Source organism: Anguilla anguilla, chromosome 10 (assembly GCF_013347855.1).
Source record: "Anguilla anguilla isolate fAngAng1 chromosome 10, fAngAng1.pri, whole genome shotgun sequence".
Classification (NCBI taxonomy): Eukaryota; Metazoa; Chordata; class Actinopteri; order Anguilliformes; family Anguillidae; genus Anguilla; species Anguilla anguilla.
In genome coordinates, this window is record NC_049210.1 from 4,996,566 (window position 1) to 5,018,526 (window position 21,961).

At 43.9% G+C, this 21,961-nt stretch overlaps 1 protein-coding gene across 2 annotated transcripts in view; it reads right to left on the minus strand.

Annotated features, from left to right (window-relative positions):
- Positions 1–12,676, minus strand: part of LOC118237136 (calcium-binding protein 7) — a 32,853-nt gene extending 20,177 nt beyond the window's left edge. Inside the window, exon 1 of one of the 2 annotated variants that reach the window (XM_035435597.1) lies at positions 11,233–12,676. In XM_035435597.1, coding sequence (XP_035291488.1) covers positions 11,233–11,341 — 109 coding nt within the window. In that variant the 5' untranslated portion in view covers positions 11,342–12,676. The remainder of the gene's footprint in view (positions 1–11,232) is intronic. The other variant, XM_035435596.1, reaches the window with a different exon arrangement.
- Between the last annotated feature and the right edge of the window lie 9,285 nt (positions 12,677–21,961).

The following is a 21,961-nucleotide window of genomic DNA, read 5'->3' on the forward strand; positions in this document are numbered from 1 at the left end:
TCGCATAATGCAGTTGGGGGAGGGGGGGTGGGGGGAGGGTTGATTTTTTTCCCATTCCTCCCTGTTTGTTGTCCTGTCCTCACTAACAGTGCCCTTACCTCATTGTAAACCCACGCTCAGTAATAAATGCGTGCAGAGGAGGGGGGGGGAGGGGGGAGGGTGATTTTTTTTCCAATCCCTCCCTGTTTGTTGTCCTGTCCTCACTAACAGTGCCCTTACCTCATTGTAAACCCACGCTCAGTAATAAATGCGTGCAGAGGTAGAGGCCCATTCGCAGAGCTCTGCAGAGATCAAGGTCCCGATCCTGTCCTGTCCCGATCTCGGCTAGAACCTCCAGGTGGGCCGCCAGCCCCCCTCCCCCGTTTAACCACGACGGGCTCGACCGCCAACGTAAATACGTGCCGCGGTGAGGTGTCTTGGGGGCGGTGGGGAGACACGAGAGAATACACTGTGTGGGGAAACTCCGCAGGGTGGGGAAAAGTCCAGGTTCACTCAGGGGACTCCGTATTCAAACATTTATATGCTTCAGTCCTGTATGCAAGAATCCTGCATGCAAGTATTAAGGACATCAGAAAACTGAAGAGTAGGCCTTTAAATATATTGCAGTGCATTGAACTAATATTGTAATGTACGATACAGTTTGCAAAAATGTGCCAATTAATTGTAATTTTTGCTTAATAATAAATTGAATTGGATGAATCCAGATAGATTCCACTGAGACCAAAGTGGCAGCAAGTGATATATCTTAATTTCTGATATATTTCTACATATTATTCATTAATTCCTCAGTACAAACAGCAATAAATTTTCATTTCAAGTAACAGTTTCTCATTTTATAAATAAGTAATTGTTTTGTCTTGTCGTTGGTATCAGTGATATGTGCAATTAAATGCTGAAAATATTATCACAGCAGCCTTCCATTGTCACAAAAATGACTAATCAAGAACGCCGATATACTGGATCAATGAATATAGAAAAACACTTTTTTGTAAGGGGAGGTCAGAAGTTTCCATTTAAGCTGTTATGGAGCCTATTAAATTCAGTGGGAGCCAATGAAAAAAAAAAAGTGCCCAGTCACTTTAAGTCAGATTCTCAGAGACTTTTCCCATTGCTTACCTATTAACCACACATCCACAAGGATTATATGCTGTGTAAAATACATTGGTGTACACAAAAGATATGAAATATATGTAAAATTTAACGTGGAATTAAAAATATACTTAAAAATACATGGTGAATGTTCAAATATGGCTCGTATGGTAAATCAATCCTTTGCTGTTTCCCTTTCCCTTGATTTGTGGGGACATTATGTCACCTGACTTAACGCAAGCACTTACTTTATAGCGCATACGGTTAAAGCGCTAGACGAAAAACGGCAGCAATTTACTTTCGCGATTATATCTCGTGACATAAACCTGCCTACTTTATCGCGTTTTGAGCATATATTACATTTCCGTTAATGTAGTACTCGGGGGGCTCGATCCTGCTACTCGTCTGGATGAATTTATGTTAACTTGGTGTTTTCTGTTTTGCGGGACTTAAGTAGCGAACGTTCGAGCGAGCTGTCTGTTCTCGAGCCGAGGGAACGGTGCCAGGGTTTCTCGTCGTGGCGCGACTGTCAATTTATTTCGGCGTAATTACACGATGTTCGCCGCGCTGACTGCAGGCAGACGACGGCTTGCGTCTGCCGTCTCTTCGTGGCAGCGCGCAAAAAAGAAGCCGCGAGAAGCTTGACATTCGCCAAAGACTTTCGAAGTGTTAAGCAGTCTTGACGGACGAGGAGGGACGGGAAGCTGAGTACACAGCAATGCCCAGGGCTGCCATTTTGGCTCTTTTCAGCAAATACCAAGTCAGTTTCAGTGTTTGCTTCTTCATCGCCCCAGCGACCGGAGGCTCTATTATTTGTCGCCTGTAACATCGTTGGTTTTGTGTGTTTTTTTTTTTTTTTGGGACACCTGATTTGCATTGTGTTGCATTGCTCTGATTCCTACTAAATATTCCCCCTCATTGATTCACAAGGCCTGACCTCGTCTGACTGTTTGGAACATGTTGCATGTGTATGTATCTTTTTTTAAATTTTGTAATCCCCAAGGGTGTTTTAAGAGCGATTGAAACGAATACTCCACCTCAAAACTCCACAATCAAGAATCTCAACGTTCTCTGTGCATCTCACACCACAAACAGGGAAATGGCATCAGTGCGTATCTCCTGCACATTTATCCTGCCGGTCCATCAGTCCGTCGATCCGGGAGATCAGACGATGGCATCAGGCACACGGCCGCGTGTCTCTGCGAACAACCTGAAATGAGCGATCAAATCCAGCGGCGAAAAAAACGCTCTCTCTCTCTCTCTCTCTCTCTCTCTCTCTCTCTCTCTCTCCCTCTCCCTGCGTCTGCTTGAATTCCAGCTGCTTCTATAACTAGCTGGAATTAGAAGGGAAAAGGAAATCCGTCTGGAACCTGTCCATCAAAGATAAAAGGCTTGCCCTCTATTCCTTTCTGCCTCTTTGCATCTGCGTCACCCGGTTACTCGCCTTCAAATTTTCCGACAGCAGCGAGCTCCAAAAAAATTTGAGCTGTTTTCTTACCGGTAACAAGTCCACCACCTGCCCAATTACACAGATCTACACACACACACACACACACACACACACCCACATACCACACACAAACAGAGACACACACACACAATCAATTATGCACCCAGCGTGACAGTTGCTGGAAAGAAAACTTATGGAATGTATAAGAACCGGCCCCCTTTCGCGGCCCGGAGCAGTGACACGGAAAAATAACTTCTTCCAATTATTCTCAGCCCCTTCTCCCTCCGTTTTCCCCAAGCCTTCCCTTCCGGAGAGAGCTGGCAGGTGCTTTCTCCTGACCAAATCCTCTCCCGTCCACAGGCCAGGGATTCCTGTCATTTTCTGTCCGATAAGGGGAGAGAGTTTATTGCTTTGAGCTGTACTCATTTGGGCGTTTTCTCTGGGTTGTCCTTGATCAGTTGCCATGATTATTGTCCCCAATGGGACTCATAAGTATGGACCCTGAATGAATAAAACACAGCACGTGTTTCCCCTGTGTTGAAAATGAGAGTTTTCTCGTTAGCATCCCCGGCCCTGTGTCTCAAAGTGGAAGGGGAAATGGCGGCTCACTCAGAGCCTATCCAGGGTTGGCACGGTGGTGCAGTGGGTAGCGCTGTCACCTCACAGCAGGAGGGTCCTGGGTCCTGGCCGGGGCCTTACTGTGTGGAGTCTGCATCCCACAGTCATGCAGGTTAGGTTACTTGGGGTGACAATAACAGGGTGTAAATGAACACGTGTGCTCAGTCATTCTATCCCATACGAACACAGGTCAAATTATTTATCTGAGAGTGCTGGGATATTTTTGATATCACCCTGCATGTGTTGTAAATACCCAAATGCCCGGCTCTTTATCCGAGTTCATTATTATCATTGCTTTTTTGGTTATTATCCCACCACCCAACCCCCCTCCCCCGCGCCCTTTGGGTCCAGCGCCGGGCCGAGGGGGGGACGGGCAGACGTTTGGCTCGTCCTCCGGCTCTAAACGAGGCGCGGCAGGCCGACGGGGCGGCGGCGCGCCCCCCGCTGAGGCGCTGATGTAATTGAAAATCACAGCCGCCGGGCCGCCTGTTCCACCAGCGCCTCCCTCCCCGCGTCGCGTCGCGGTGCGATCTGACCCGCGGTATCGAGCTCCGCCGCTCCCCCCTTCCAGCCCCCCCCCCCCCCCCCTCCCTCTCGTGCAGCCGATTTGGAGAATAACACCACCCCCCACCCCCCTCCATGCAGCTGATTTGCAGAATAACACCCCCCCCTCCCTCTCGTGCAGCCGATTGGGAGAATAACACCACCCCCCCCCCCCCCATCCCACCTCCCTGCCTCCTCGCCCTCTTGTGCAGCCGATTTGGAGAATAACACCTCCCCCCCCCCCACCCCACACAACCCCTTCCCCGTTGTGCAGCCGATTTGCGATTCAGGGAACAACACCACCCCTCCACCCCACACCCCCTCCTCACAATTAAAAGCAGCACTTCTCCAGTAGACCTTGGCTCGTTGACAGGCGGTACACATCTAAATCAGTAAGGAACTGCTTTTTGTGGACAAAGCCGAACGGTGGCATTTCTCTGCAGCGTTTGCAGAATGGGGTTTTAAGTAGGTGTACTTGGATCTACAGTGCAGCTGGGAAATGCACTATACAATCTTTGCCACGGCAGTGAGGCAATTTAGACTTACAAATGCACTATACAATCTTTTGCCGCAGCAATAAGGCAATTTGGACTTACAACTGGAAAGTTATTGCTGTTACTGCACCTTAGCAAAGTGCTTCATCTAATTTGCCTGGGTAAATGCCGCCTGTGTCCAACTGTAGAAATAGGTACAATCGGGACGGTAGTGTAAATCTGCGCAAGCCACACTGGAAAAGCCTGCCTCCTACTGTAAGGAAGCGCATTGTAATGTTAAATGCAATCTGAAATTCTGAGAAACGGTTCTAAACATCTGTCATGAATAGCCCCTCTCCCCTCTCTTGGGGATGACTAATGTCACAATTATTCCTCATGATTCTCTGCCCACACCCCCCCCCCCAAACCCGCCCCCCCCCCCCGCAGCGTATTCGGGAGAGACAGCAGGGTAATTTTCCCATCCCTCGAAGGGGGACCGAAGATGACGCCGTGCATATTTTTCGACAGCGAAAGTGTAAACGGGCGACGCAGCCTTGTGTGTAAAAGTCATTTTTGTGGCGTTGCGCTGCAAACTGGCAAACTGTTTCACGGTCCTCAGAACTCCTGATGGTCTTTTTTTTTGCCAGGCACACGCCGCCCCAGGCGTTGTTTCCTCTCTCCGTTTGCTGTGCCTCATTCTCTCTACTCTAGTGCTTCAGGGAGGTTGCGGGTTTAAATTCCTTGGCGGGGCAGAGAGATTGTACCTTTGATCAAGGCACTCAACCTGAATTGCTAGATTATAGGTGCAAAGTAAGCTACGTAGCTCACCTCTGACAAAACAAGTAGATGATAGTAGTAGAACTTGTATGGTCACTGTGTTAATGTAAAAGTTACAGAATTTCTCAGTAAAATGGTATTATATTCACCTTGTATAGCTTACATTTGACATCTTACTGATATCAGCATCTGAATATTTGCTTAATTCAGGTTAAGTAATTCTCTCTGGGGCAAAGAAGCAGTGCCATACACCTTAATTTGGCCATCTTTTGTTTCTCAAGTACCAAATCACATTGCTTCTCTGCAGTTCTGCCGGGATAGAGGAGATAAATTATCTGCATTCAAAGATGAAGTGCAATGAGGATAATACTGTTAAGTGCAACCCCATAAATACTAATATTATGCACAAATTCTGCAAGCCATGCTCTGAGCAAAAGAAGGGAGGGGAAAAAAATTGGGATTTGCAATTTGGAAGAGCTTATGTCATATTGCAGTAGGTGCTGGGTAGGTAGGAAAAAAATGGATCACAGAAGAGCTCTGCCTTTAAAGAAATGTGTAATCATGATAAACCCTCTCAGTTTTATACGTTGCATAATGTCCCTGGGTAATAACAGCATTTCCGCAGCAAATGAAGTTGAAAATAATAATAATAATAATAAAAAACATTTTTATCTTTCTGCTGAGGCAGAAGCTAGGAAAGTATCCACTGCTTCATAGCAAGATGAAGAAGAGGATGTGGGGAAAGAGGAAGATGAATAATAATGACAGTAGCAACAAAGATTGTGACATCGCCATCACCATCATCATCATCATCACAATGACAATAGTATAAAACTGTCAAAATCATTGTGGTATGGTAATTTTTAGTGCATATGGAAACATTGACCAGGAACAACATCTTTTCAAAACTCTCCAGGCATCACAGACCGGCCTGCTTTACTTGATCTTGAACAGGAAATGGCTTCCCTCACCTGCACCTTCCCTCACCTGCAATGCATTCACACTTGCATGTGCCTCTTTTGTTTGGAATAAAAAAGGAAAGAAGAAATGCAGTTTGACATTAAACCTGGAATATGTGGTGGGTCACCTTGCCACAGATAGTGACAGAGCCATGTGAACATATGCCTGCTGTATTTTTTGCACATAATAAATTCAGCTTTTCCAGTGACTCATCCACCAAAGTTTTATTATTTTTTTCTTTCTTTCTTTTTCTCCACAGTCAGTCACAGCCACCTTAATCCCTTTGCCTGAGCAATATTTCAAGGTTGTAGCTTATTTTTCATAGAAAGAGCGAATTTAGATGCCTTAAAAGTCTGTTCCAATCATTAATATAGTCTTCTGTCAAAAAAAGTTGCGATTACTGTTTTTTTTTTCTACCCCCTGAATCCTCTGTTGTGTAAATCTCATGCCTGGCTGAGTTCGTTTAAAAAATGAAAATAAATTAATTGATTTCATGTAAAAACATGCGGAACCAAATTGGGAAAGAGTCTCCAATGGCACGTTTTCATTGTAAAAAGGATATCCCTGGCACATACATTTATTTTGGTGCTTCCTTGTGCAACAACTGCTTCCTCCTTCTCTTCTGCTGCTGGTTTTTATTTGAAATGTCAGCCATGTTGACTAGATTAATGATTCCTCTCTTTTGATTCCACTCAGATTTGTTTCAGTGAAGAGGCACACAAATATATAAATATCTTAATACTTCTGCGCGTTCATTTTTGGGGGAAAGCATCAAAGGAAAAACAGTGCCGTCTTCTCCCCTCTGCTCAACACGCAGTTCCTAAAACCGTTCATAACACATCGGTGGTTTTTTGGAAATCAAATCGAATCTCTCCTAATTCCAACCGAATCAGTTAAATGGACCCTTGCCCAGCAAAGCAATTAAATTTAGAGCAACCAAAGCGTCTGAATGATTCCCCAATGCCAAACTGATTGCAGTGTGCAGTGTGGGAATCTGGGAGGCTAAGTCGATGTATTGGATCTGTGCCACCATTCCACAATCCACAAACAATTTTAATGGAAAACAGGAGCTTACCACCAACATTAGATCGGCACGCCGCCATTTTGGATCTTACGTCATTTCCCCCATTTTTATTCGGCCTCCGTTCGACCTAACTATTGAGCATTTTGTTATGGAACAAAAATAGGTACGCTTTTCATACACGCTGGGGTTTAAATTAAAGAAAAAGGATGAAGTTGAACGGAACAGAGTGTAATCGTCGTGAATAGACTCCCACCTTGGCAGCATAGTGTCTGTCCGTTTTGAAAAATGCTTCAAGCTGGGGAAACAGTAACTTCCTACCTCAACAGCATATGGCATGTGGCTACCGCTACAGCAGATCGCCATTGTCTATTAACCATGCCAAACTATTTCCACAGTACATGGATAATGTGTGGCCTTAAGAACACCTTTAATGTAACATAATTTTAAGGGCATTAAGAGCACAACAGGAGCCTCCTATTGGTTAACTAGAGCAACTTCTTCCTCCACAGCTTCTCAACCAATGACTGGCCACAGAACCACCACAGCAAGACCTCATTTCTGCAGCCTGCTTAAAATGTGCATATTTTAAATATGTGTCAGGTGAATAATAAGCTGTCCCTGGCTACACTGCAATGCTTTATTGGCCAGATAAAGAAAGGCATTGATCTTGATTGCCCTTAGGAGATTCAGACTGGAGATATCAGACTCAAGAATCAAACCTGATGTAGGCCATGGTTTAGCATGGTTTAGTGTAGTTAAAGTGGTGTATTTCTAACTGTGGCACTGTTAAGACTCTAAGTCTAACCAGAGCAATATAGGAACTATGTCTATATATATCTAAAATACATCTCTTGGCATCTTTAGGGTGTGTGTGTGTGCATCTGTCTGTGTAAACAAACATTCTATCTTGCCTGAAAGTCAATGAAGACATGGCATACACACATCGCAGGGCATGAATTAGAAAGATGTGCAGCCTCTCAAAGTACCGCATAGACGGCTGGACCACAGCCACGGCATTCTGCCTGCCGTTGCCACACACCACCGTTCAGCCATATTGAGATGCATTGTGGTTATGTAACTCGCCAGCCCCTGCTCAATAATTGATGGCGCCCCGTAATGTGAATATAACACGGGGCGAGAGCGCCCCAAATTCTTAGCTTCAAGCGAGGCACGGCGCGCACGGTGTGCAGCGGCGCTCATGGGCCACGGTGGATTTTTCCACGGTGTGCCTTTCTAGCCCGGAACCGCAGCGAAACGCGCTCACGCTGAGACGGGCGAAGCGTGGAAAACGCCCCCCCCCCCCCTTCCCTTCCTTTGCAACGCTCTCTCCAAAGTAAGTGCGGACAAGTAGTGTGCCCACATCTTCGCTTCGCAGATCCATTGCAGTGCACTCTGGGAACTCCCGTTCTAATCGAGGCTGAGCGGGAGCTGGCACCGGCGACGCCTTCCCCCACTGGGGGGTCGTGTTCCTGTCGTTCAGGCAGAACGCCCCATTCCATTTCAATCTCTGCTTTCACGCCGTGAATGTCTAGGGAGGGGTTAGGGCTGAGATTTGGGGGGATTTTTAGAACAGCGCTAAATCTAAAGTGATCGATACTTCTGCACGCCCCTCTTCTACCCGTCCCTCCTATTCCGACAATAGGAAACGGGGACAAAAAAAAAAAAAACAGTACAAAAAAAGGGCCAATGTCCAGGACAGTCAAGCTCAGCTTCTTGCCGTCACCTTAACCATAACAGATTGGATTCATTGAGAACTGCTGATAGAAATTCAATGAAGTTTCACCCTCGAAAGATGGCTTCTTTTTATAACTCCCCATTGACAGCAGTGTCTCTCCATGATGACATGTACTGCCCCCCCCCCCCAATACTTTGATGGTTTCCTTTCCTATAGCCTTAATTTGCAGTACATTCGAATACAGTCATATCGTTTTAATGGAACACGTTCACATAAGTGCCATCAGAAACAGCCTCAGTGAATCAAGGATGAGGCGTTTTGGAAAGATTTGAACCACACATGCCATTCATGTCTGATAAAGGACAGCCCAGTTAGCATCAAGTCACAGTAACAATGTGCTAGAAAATGAACCAGGTGTGGGGATTATACTGAGATTGTACAATTTTCAACTTGACTCTGAGCTTTAACTAGACACAGATGGCTCACACATGGTATCTGAATGACATTTATGGCCAAATTCAACTTTTTGACTCTTGAGGAAAGGCATTTCAGTATATATCTGAATTAAGCAAATGGTTTATCTCTGGAGTTCAAGAGATCAACTGACATTGTTTCCACAGAAATTTACCTTTCCTGTGGGCATCTGCACGAACTGCCAATCTTATCATCATTCCTGCTACACAATTCGTACACATAGAAAATAAGGGCCCACAGGTTTAGGAAGCTCACCACATCAGGAAATGACCCACAGGGTTGTGGGTAAATGTTTTGCAGTTTTAACACTAATGCTAATAGAAATTATATATCTAAATTCTCAATTATGGATTCTTTAACGCATCCCTGCAGCAAATATGTTAATATCGGTGTGTTATATTCAACTGAGCATTATTTGCTAAATGTAAGAACAGAACCAATTAGGCTTAAACACTGTGCACATGTGAAACAATAAGATTCTGCCTGCAGTATTTCCAGTAAAGCATGTTTGAATGATTCCCGTCATCTTTTCAGAACATAATTCCATTTGAAGGTGAAAATAGGTTGCACACTGACTCATGTACTGAAATTTCCCGATAACAGAATATTGAAATCTGTGGAAGAGCTTGATTATGCCCCAATGTTTGGATTTTTAATTTCTAATTGCATTTTATACAATACTGGGGAAAAAAAACCAGCAGTGGGAGGAACTTAATCACATAACTAAAGCATAAAGAGCAGTCACCACAATGCACATTCTTCCTGAAAAATGTCAGCAGAAAAATTGCATACAATGGAAAACAAATGGTGATGCAGATAAAGAAGATTGTTGTATTGTTTTTCATCATTACAATTCATGCACAATGCAGCAAATCCCACAGGTTGCCGGTCTAGGGGAAGACTGTTTGATATAAGAATTCAGAGACTGTATGACGCAAAAGGATTTGTGTTTGTAATTTTACCGGTGCATTCACAAACATGAAATCCATAAGTCAAATTGGCCAGGATTATTTTTGCAGAAGACATATTTAATTATGATATTTCCAAGAAAAACAGCCCCTTAACATGAAATTCCCCGTGATAATTTATTGAACGTATTGAGTAATATACATCATTAATCTAATAATTAGAACATTAATCCTTGAAAGCTGTATGAACACCCGCCCAACCACCCACACACACACACACACGTGCACACACACACACACACACATACACAGACACACACAGATACATACACACACACATAGACTGCCACTTAGAAAAAATATCTGCATGCGTTGTATTGGCTCCATTGTTTCCCTCCCCACTGTCCACGAATCCCGTTTGACTGCTTTCAGTTTAAGGGGAAACTGTTATTTTGGGCTTCTGATTAACCCTGCCACAATTCTAATTTTAGTTCCATTTTTCACTATACCTAATCGTTTCCATAGCGATCTCCTGTTTGGACCATATCACTCTATATCTACAGTTCCCTGAACCCAAATTACGAATGCTAATACGCAGTGAACACTGCAATTCGTCAAGCATAAGCAATACACGTCAAAAATCGATTTCTTTCAAAGTGAAGCTGAAACGACACAAGTCCGCTATATATACAAGATATTTTTACATACACTCAATTGAACATACCGGCTGTGCTTTGAAGTGTTGGGAAAACACATTTAGCGTATGAATTCTCGCAACGTGACCAGATACGCTGGTGTTGTCCATGGTGCTGAAAGCAGTGCCTTTTCAAACACATAGTGTGCGTTTCCAACAACAACAATAAAAATAGTATTAATAATAATAACATCGCATTAATTCAACAATGCAAATAGCAGGTGGCTGCACGCCAGCGAAAGCAACCCTCAGTAGGTTACCATTAACAGGTGTTGCTCATCTTGCCGCGCTTTACAGTGGGCAAGAACTTTAGCGCAAATGTTATACGGTTTCACTTGATGCTGAGTGGAGATGTGGCTTACGTTCCCAAGCAACGTGAAGCTGACATACATTCATTTCAGTGTTGAATTCGATATCAGGTGCACCGATTTTAGCGGTTACAGTCGTGTATGGGATTGCGCTTTTATTCTGACTTCAATATTAAAGGTATTCGGTCATACACTATGCAGCGATAATGCATGGACCAAATAAATACTGCCATACTTACCCTCCACTTCGTCCTCGGGGAGGTTTACGGGTGGCCGGTACGAAAGGATATCTGGAATAGTGCAAATTCCCCTGTACATTAAAGTTGAGGTCACCGGATGCATAGGCATTTCTGCGAGCAAAAGCCGACACTTCTGTCGCGATCTTCATATAGTATGCTTTAGTAATCAGACCTCAACTTTCCTCCACTTGTTGTAATGGTTATGGAAGCTCAAGTCCATGAGGCGAAATCCAGTCTGGATCCAGCCTTTTTTTCGTGTAGAGGGAAAGGGAACAATTGCTTCATCCAGAGATACTGAACCTTGAATACCGTAGCAGGTGTACTGTCTGCCTGTTCTTCGTCAATGCAGAACCTCAGCGCGATCACATTTTCAAACTTGATATTAAAATGAACACATGTGGTTTACCGAGACTGCATCAAGTGTTCTTCTTAATATTCAAATCATACTTATTCGCGTTATTTCTTGAACTTTTGTTTGGTTCACATTCCCAGTCAATTGCACGATGGCACTGCATTCATTTTCAACTCAAAGAATCCAAATAGTCTGATTCAGTCGCTGTGAAGGAAAATCCATACATGTGGTGACTATAAACTGCGAATTGCGGCTGTGTGTCTTACCGTGTGTTCTATAATCTCACGAAAATGTTTCCGTTTTTTGACTTAGCCTATGTTTACCCGTCAATTCCAGCCGTCGTGAAATTCAATTAAAAAAACAAATAAGCTAGTTGAACTTATGTTTTGGGCTATGAAACAAAACCAGATGCAAAATATATTCACCCTTGGATTGAACCTCTAAAACCACTTCCCAGTTGATCACAATATATTGCCAGACTTCTGGTTATTTGTCCATTGAGGGACTCCTTTGTCGTGATCGCTCTCGGTTTCTTTCAGGTGAAGGAACGCCCTGCCCGTCTGTTGCTCCTTGTGTATCTTCTCTCGCCACGCTCTCATTCCTATTCTGCTCAACCCTCGCGCTAGGCTCGCGTCTTACTCACCTCCTGCAGCAACACACGTGGTCCCTCGGTACCATATAAACAATACGAAATGTGATTAATGATTTCACAGTTGATGTACGGGTGAAGTCCTCCTGGCGATTTTTAATTTCAATGAACATCTTTTATATCAACTTCTTAACGTGGCAAACCAATGGATAACAGTCGTCACCGTGACAGCAGCCAATGCATCTAACAGCTGCACGTGAACGCAGCTGAGATCAAATGTAAACGCATGAAGCTGGCGATTCCGTGCTTTCAGAACAGCCATTTCAAGTCATTATGAGATAGATTTACAAATGTGATTTTGTCGTCAAAATGTCTTTCAACCGTATTCAGAAGGTTGAAATAATATTGTCTGCGCGCGCTGTCCACGGTCCTGAAATGTTAGATTCGCTTGCCGCAACTGTAACCCTCACGCGCATATATATCGGCATCGTCTAAACCTGATACATTTACTGTAACTAACTCTTTATCTTATAATTATTCCCATGAACTCGAATTAATTCCTCGGTTTACGTGGCAACATTGCTTTAAGAACATTACAGGGGTGGTTTTTGCGACAGTACTGAGCTTCTCCCAAATTCTGAAATGCTGAATGACTCGTATTGGCTTTAAGAACAACGAAAAACCCAGTGGATGGCTTCACAAATGGAAGTTAGAATGACCATCGTTTTGATAGGCTGCAGACATATGCCTACACACACAGGCACCTTAATGTCAGTGTTTAGTATACAATTGTGTTTAGCCACATACCATCGAAGCAATTATCATCCATTTGTTAGTGCAGATGACTGGAGTGTTGTAATATGTTTGATTTGCAAATATATTGATGTAATAACAGTTTCTAGATAAATATTTTACACCGTGATTTCACCATAGCATGGGCAATTTCAGTGAAAAGCAACATTTCAGTTTTGTCATTTATCATTTAATTCAGGGAGCTATCAAACAAAACGTAGCCATCAAAAGCTATCAAAAGTAGCGCTATACAAAGTTCCTGAGAATGCATAATCCATCTAATGACTTTTGGTTGGCTATTAATAAACAATAGCATACATTTTACTTCACATAGATAGATTTTCCAAAAAAATGACGTATCAAAAAATGAAGTGCCAAGAAAATCTTTATTAGTGACAGATGAGAGATGGGTGGCTTTATGTTTGCCAGTTGTCTCATGTCTGGATGGTGGTATTTGAAGCTTCCTCCTCATCACCTGGCAGAGGTAGGTGTTACACCCTATTCTGTCCCCCCCACACCAGAAAGGTGTGAAAAGACTCAAGAACGACTTTAGATTTAACAACATCCATGCGCCAACACCACTTCTCCACACGGGAAGTATAGCTTCCATCTCAAATTATTTTCGCCCTTGTCGCAAATTGTTTTTTCAAATGCTATTTATGGAAACGAGCCTAATGGCTCGTCATTTTCATAGCCTATACCAGACAACACAAAAAAAAGCATTCATCCGCACCAGAGGAAAACGACATCAGCAGGTATCCTACCATTCGCTAGTTAAGCCCCCTAATTGAAAAGGAGTCGTTACCTATTAAATAATGAGGGTCCTCTAGCTCACACCATGTGGGCCCACAGGGCCTTAATTCCTTTCTTGAGGAGGGCAAGAGGTTCGTCATTTGCATGAATAGGCGGTCTGTTTTTTTTGTTTTTTTTAACGATGTGGCTCGCCGCTACCCTCGTCTGTGGGTCGCTTACATGGAGTATGTTTTTTTTAAAGGTATTACAGAGGCGGTTTCTTTCAAGGGAAAAATACCTGAGGCTGACGTGCTTGTGGGTTCAATGAGTTTGTTCAGTGAGACCCCTCCCCCCCCTCCCCTCAGCATTTTTAAAAGGTTCCCAGTGGCTGCTCTTCGAGACGATCTCAAGGGTTTGCCTTGAACTTATAATTTATTACCCAGCTCGTACCTAATTTGAGTTTGAGATTAATATACTGTATTTTTTTTGAACTCGTTAATATTTGAAGAAGAACTGAAGGGAACGTGCTTAGCGTTAGAGCAGCAAAGCGCATGTGGAACTGACAGCATCTTCTGTGGCTGGCCAAACACACACAGCCAAACTCTTTCCCTGGAGTCTTCTTTTTTTTTTCCTCCGCCAGAGTCAGTCTAGGTGTTTTTCTTGAATCTGTGGCCTGTTGGTCTCTACACTGGCGAGCGGCAGCTGCCTTGTCCGCACTGGTTCCCTCATTGAAGTGCCAGAGGCTCACACACGCCAATACATACCTTTGGTGGTCCCCTTTTTTTGTTGTTGAAGAAAAGGTCTGCGCTTGTTTGGAGTTTGTCCTTTCATTTCAAAAAACCAGCATTGATTTTCGCGCCAGCAGTGGGCCCCCAGTGGTAAGGGCATAAAACAAAGGTCCCTGTGAGCGGGTCCCCCTCTGGGCCAGAGCCGAGACCCAAAGCCCACCCCCGTCTCTCGTCTGTTCAGAAGCGCCGCTCCAGGTCCGCGGGAGGGCCAACGGAAGGTCAGGCCGGCTTTGTGCGGCCCGCGTCCCCGCGTCGTCCGGACCGCGTTCCAGCCGGAGCTCTCTCTCTCCTTTTGTCCCGTGAAACCTCGACCCAACGATCGAGGGCCACGCTGGGAGAGCTCCGGGGCAGGGGGGCGGTGGCGACCCTGTACCCAAACGGCCCCGCGTCCGTCGCACCAGCGACGGCGCTCTGCGTCATAGCGCCCGCCGCTAGGTGGCGCTGTTCGCGCCTGCAGTACGTGGTTCTACAGTCTCAGTCATTGGGGATAGTGATGGGCATCAGTGCTGAGAAGAGAGGGGTGAGAGCACTCTGAGGAATAAAGGTACATTGGAGGTACATTTTGTTCTTTAGGGAACGAATCTGCCAAACGTACCCTGAAAGTCCAATAATATTATATTTGGGTATTACATGCAAAAAAGGTACAAATGAATAATGAATTTCTGGCCAGGGGTTAAATTTTACATACCCATAGGGTACCACCCCAAGTGTTTGTACCTTTATAGGAACTTTCTCACACCATTTTTTTCTGAGAGTGAGGAGTGCCGTGAAGGTTTTGTAGGGGGGGGTGGGGGGGGGGGGGGGTCCTGGGTGAGATCTTCTCCTCTCTGCTGCCCATCAGTGATCTGATGACAGCCAGATTGGACAGGTTTGACGCTCCGTCCTCCGGGCAGTCATATCTCCGTAGCTCCTGGGAGACGGAAGGGCTCGCTGGTGTCTGGTCATAGCCTTCAGCAAAGAAGCTTTCAGCTGACAGTTCACAGGAGAGCGGATAGACAGGAAGCTGGGAAAGGGGGGGGGGGGGGGGGGCTTGGGGGGGCGAATCGCAGAGAAACACACGCCCACACCACAGCAGACATGTCCCTCTTCATATCGGAAGGGCTCGTCGGGTCATCGGAATCCGACTTCCCTGTAATTTCAAAGTGGGACTCTGGGGTAACAATGAATCAAGATGTTCCGTGCACATAATGCTGAAGACTGTACTGACATCCCACTAGACTCTCACTTCCACAGAGTTGTCTAATACCATAATAACGTCAATTTCTAAGTGAAGTGGCACTCAGTAGAGCAAGTTATATCAGCCAGCCACAAAATGTAATATCCAAATGGAGGAGTTAAACACCTATTACAAATGAAAGGATCCCTTTTTGAGCATTAAATGTGATTGCCTCTGAACTACCTTATAACCCCAATAACAGCCCTGAACTATTCCAGTTATCTTGTTCACTTATAGGTACTTAAAATGAATCACATCATGTAATCTTCTATCAAACTACTAAGTTTTGGGACCATTTTTGACAAGAAACTAAGCCAATGACTGAAAAAAACATAAAACTCTAAATATGTGTTTTTTTTGTTTGTTTTTTTTTTTTTTTACAGTTGGACAGTTACAACCTGGTGATTATTGAATGTGATTAAGCCTGATTTATAGTTCCATGTTCAGAGATATTGTAAGAACTGGAGTTAAACATAAACACAACAAACAGTACTATTTGAGAGAGTGGACTAATGCACTGGGCCCATTCTAGGCGTTTGAACACATTGAGCTTTCCCCTTTGGTTCGACATGAACTGAAGGTTTGACGGTTTTCTTTTCTGTGTGACTGCTTCAAGGTCCACTTGTTTTGGTGTTGCTCTTTTCAGCCTGAGGGCATCTGAATGTTATGAGTTTGTCCCTTCGATGCTGTATTTAGGCCTAATGGCTTCTCCCTACGAGCTACAGACAACACCTTATCCTTAGGGCCTACCCACTTGTAGAGTACAATGGAAATTTTGGTCTTGGTGTGGACTGTGAATGCTCAGTATACTATAAGTACTATGCCATTAGTAATATGAGAGTTGGTTTTAGAAACATCAGTGATATAATGAGGTGACTTTAATTAATAAAATCTTTTAAAATGGAAGTAATTCAAAATGGGTGTCTGTAACTTGTTGGGCAAAAAACCATGCATACTAAATATAACCAACTGAGTAAAAAAAAAAAGGCCTGATAAGTTATGGAATGACACAATGAAACATTTAATTGGTTCAAGTGGATGTCCTTAGTAGCAGATGGTTGCATACTGTATAGATACTTCAAATATGTTTAATCAAAGGTACGTTTGGATCAAAGGTCAAAACAAGAGAAGCCTTTAGAAAATGAATTTCTACATATCTCTGGTGAGTAGGCTTAGCCTGACTCTTCCATCATATTATCATATAAATGTAAAACAGCCCTTAAAGCGCGGAGAAGAAAGAACTGACGAGCAGCTCATTTTGTCCAAAATGATTCAGCGTCCCTCTGGTCCCGATTGGTCCACGTTGTTTCGGGCTTATTACCTTGCTAGCGTGTCCCTCGGTGTATTTTCTGCTGTAAGCCTAATCAAGCTCTGAAGGTTAGTGGCTCAGTTAAAAAAAAAAAAAAAGTTATAACAAAAAAAAAAAAAAAAACAGCTCTCCGGGACCTGTCCCAGCGGCTCTTTCCATACTGATTTGGACTTCGCCTCAGCGCGGCGAGGGCGGCGCTCCACGGGTGACCGCCGCTGATAAACTCGCTCCTCCAAATTTGTCATCTCCACCGAAGCTTTTCAGACGATTTCCTCGACTGTGTACCGGCTGGGGGGGGGGGGGGGGGGGGGGGGACTCGGTTTGAATAAATAACGGTAAACACCGTAACTTGTTCAGCGGGCTGCGAATCGCACTGCGGAGCCACAGAGACAGCCTCGAGCTGAAAGAAGACGGATTTTAAAAAACGACGTCTTTTACAGACAGGCAGACGGCTGACTCGCTGATGCGCAGCTCCGTTGTGTATAGCCTATGAGCACGATGCGCCATGGCTATTCTTGGTTTGGAAGGGGGGAGGCTAAATCGTGGATTAGCTGTATTAGTTTGTTGTGTCATTAAATCATTTCGATTTTCTTCTTGCCTGTGCTGCATCGAAGTGGTGTCTGTAATTACACTATCGTGTGGTTCTGCGTGGGCGATTTTTTATATCCTTGTTTCGGTTTTAGATTTTCGATTTTATTTCTTCGATTTTGTCGCATCTGAGCATATATGCTTTCACAAACTCACACGGACTTACTGTTTTCCCCAATGACAACTGACATCAGTATCAACAGAACCACAGGAGCTTATAACGCTTGTCTTCTACTGGCATCACAGGCATTCGCGACGCAGCCGGCCCCGAAAAATTCAAAGGCGGTGTTGCCTCCTTCAAGCATTTCTGAAATGTTTCTGAGCCCAGCATTCCTGGCCCACATCTCTCTTCCAGTGCTCCTGATCGCGTTTAACGTGAAGCGTGCTTCCGGTCCCCAGGCGAGGCTCAGAGCGGACCGTATTGAGGTTGTCAGAGGACAGGCGAAGTCTTTTTTAACTGTGGAGTCAGTTAGTCAGGTACTCTATTCAGTTCCGCAGGGAAGGTTGGACAGGCCCTCGATGTGGAAGCGGCACACGTCTTCTAAAAAGAAAAAAAAAAAATTCTAAAAAGGTTTCTGGTGCATCGCCAACAAACAAACACAACCCAGCTCCCAAGCGGCAGAGATCTGATCTCACGCAGCAAAATAATGCAAAACAGAGTTCAAGCGAGTCTTTGAAGATATTCGTGGTAACATTCCGACATACTTCCGTGCGTCAGCAGCGTTCTGTTTCTGTTTTCTGAAAGATGTATGGAACACGTATGGAACACGTGTTTTCTGAAAGCTGTGTGGAACAAAAAAAAAAATCTAAAATGGTGTATCCACTAATTATGCGCAGCATACAATATGAACTCTCACATTCTATCATAGTAATCTTTTACGTCAACTTTTAAAATACTTCTGGGTGTTTATGTTTCAACATAGCATATTACAAATTGTTAAGACTATGCAGAAAACTATATTTCTGTATATTTCTTTTGCCTTGTCATGGTGACAGGTGACATTCATTCTGACAGTTGACTAGACAACAGACCAATATAAAAACCCCAGGAGCCAGACTCCATAATGTAATGCCAGAAAGTAATACCGGTCTGTGTCCAGCTAGACCGGTGGTAACCAACCCTGTTCCTGGAGATCTACCATCCTGTAGGTTTTCACTTCAACCCTAATTCGGCACACCTGAATCTGCTCATTAGCAGCTCATCAAGATGAGACCGTTGAATGTGACTTGTTTTGTTAGGGTTGGAATGAAAACCCACAGGATGCTGGATCTCCAGGAACAGGGGTGGTTACCACAGAGCTGGACAATTCTATGAGGAAATAAACCTTGCTACCTTAATTGTGATTTGAGCTTGAAGAGTAGAGATGTACCCTTCCTCTGCTGCTAGGACACTACAGATTATAAAGGCATTTTGGTTGTATGTTTGAGCAAGACCTTTTGCAAACAATCAAAAGGCACAGTTGTGCACCGCTCTCCAAAGCGTCCATGTTGACGTGTTCATGGCTGCGATGAAGGCTCTGAGATAAACAGACAGCACAGCTAAATTTTGGTGAAGGTGCCAATCTGACATGAGCCAGAACATTCCTTAAAAAAAAAAAAAAGAAACATGGAATATTTCCAAAACTGTATGTCACAGTTTTCTCAAGTATAATTCATAAACCAGTGGCCGTCATACGATGTAGATCCGACCTTCCAAGGGAATAAAATCACTCAGTGACCTTCAGCCCAACGCATGCTACACAACTTTAGCTTCAGTTCAGTCCCGTTATCTGCTTTTCATTGTGTCGCCCGCGACTCGTTTGTAAAGCTCAGCGCGTGCGGTCTTGCAATCGCCCCGTTGCTCAGAACCGTAACTCGTGTAATGTGTCATGTCCTAAAAGCGCTGATAACAATTCCAGCGGGCGCTTCCCGAACAGATCCTGGATGCTAAACCCTGTCTGAGCTCCCCATTGAGTCTTCACAGAACGGGACCTTTCGGGCGCTGGGATAAAATACCGACTGCCAATGAAAAATGAGTCGCCAGGTACGTACGGAAATTAACTCTGGAATGCGCGAGTGCTTATTCACAGCTGAAAGGTAGCTCCATGCAAACAGTTGGCTGCTTGAAGTGTCACTATTAAAGTTTTAGCAGGGCCTGGCTGGATTCCATGTTTCCTTGAGAGGAACCTTAATGAAGATAAATTTTTTATCCCTGTTCCTAAATCTACAGTTTACTAGCAGAACGTTGTGCAACCAGGTGTTGTTGACTCCTAATAACTTAAGAGGTTAAAAAAAAGAAGAAGATTGAAATAATTTTCTAGCATGCTTAAAAATATGAGTTTCACCAGACCTGCTTCACTTTTCAGTCTTCATTCAACACTTGGAAGTAAACCACACCTGAAGGCATATCATCATGAAACTCATGTGAAGATAAGAGTTGTAAAACTGAACTTTTAAAAAAATCAATGTTGCTATATGCAAATGAAAAGTTTTTTTGTTTTTCATTTTTTATTTACTTATTTACTTTCACTTATGTAAGCCTAGTTTTGTGCGAACATGGTGCAATTGAAATAATTATGTATGTTTTGTGATATACTTCTTGAGCTCAGCCAAATGTCTGTTTTTCCAGTTCCAATTTACACCGGCTCTACAGTACGTGTAAAATGGCCACATCTTTCCAGTATATTATCATAATGATAAAAAGCATGTAATTTGACAATAATCATGCACTTCAGAGTCAGACCTGGTATTGTGGCTTTTTTCAGTGGTAGACATGAAAGTAGTTTCCGTGTAACTGAATGGGGAATGACTGGATAGTGATGAGTTTTTCTACACCACTAAAAAAGCACTTTGAACATTTCTGTAAAGAAAGGATCTTTGTACAGTTGGTATAATTGGAAAAAAAGCCTAAATCTAGCTGACATCTTTGAGGAGTGAATCACTTTTTTAAATGGTGTGTTGAAAATAAGGCCACTATTTGACTGCAGTTTTTTTAACAGCAGCACACTGTTTGGGTGGTCAAAAAGATGTTTCAGCTGTACAATTCAGCGGAACATTTTAAACTGGTTGAAGATCAATTGGGAACCTGAAAGGATTAGATTTCTAAAGCAATCTCACTGTGCAAATTAAGAGGAATAATTTCAAATCACGAGGAACATGGTTTCCATAGAGGAAAGTAAAGAGTATTGTACCAGCCAAGTAGATCATCCATTCATTCATTTTCTAAACCACTTATTCCTTTTTGGAAGGGGGGGTGGACAGGGTGTTGCCAAGCCATCATAGGACCCACGTACTTATGGGCAATTAAGAGTGTCCATTTTGCCCTACCTGCATGTCTTTTGACTGGCAGAAACACAGGGAGAAAATGGAACCTCCACACAGGAAGGCCGTCAGTTGGGATTTGAACTCTGTTCGCTGTTATTGTGAAGTGACAGTGGTATTCACTGCGCCATCGTGCCCACGCACGCACGCACACACACCCACATACACACGCACGCACGCACACAAAAATCATTAAGGATCGAAGTGCGACAGGTACAATTCAAAGGTCACCACATTGGGGTGTTTCTTTTTCTGCTTCCTGGATCTGATGTGCAGCGACAGGCACCCTTGCGTCCAGCTACAACAGCAGCTGACCAGCAGGGCTTTGTGTCTGAAATGAAATGGCTCTAACAAGGCTCGTGACCTTTCCTTTCAGTGAACTCCACACGGAGGTCAAAACTTCCCGCTGGAATTATTTATTTTTTTTGCTTCTCTTTCACTGTATGAGAAACAGCACCTGATCACCAGTGCGATTTAAATGCAAAGAAATGTTCTATCTATAGACTATATTGCAGTGTTTATTTTAATAACTGGTGCTGTTTATATTGCTTTTAGACTTGCATTATCCTGCTTCTTTACTTTATTTTTTTTAGTGATTCTTGTACTTACTGTTGCCCATTTTAAACTTTCATTGGAGATTTAAACAAACAAACTTGGCTTTTGCAGAAATTGAATTCGGAATGCGCACCCGTACAGCAGACGAGGGAAATACGTGAAAATAAGTCACAATGTAAACAGTGCAAGAATGGGGGAAAAAAAAAAACGAAACAATTCACAACTTTTCCTTTTCTCACTCACTTCGGGAGAGTCTAATCACGTTAGGCTCATGGATTACACGCCAGTGGATCTCACTGATTGCAGATGCAAATGAGTCTGCGCCGCAGATCTGACTTTCTCAATGAATTTTTTGGAGGGAAGAAGTGCTGGAGCCTAAAAGATTGGCTTTGTTTTTGTTCCCGGGGATTTCGTTTTGTTGTGATTTGCTTCGGCAACTGTTATCGCACATGCAAATGGCGCTCGGGCTCCTGAGAGCAGCAGCGCTGATGCGCTAGAGCGAGGCGCG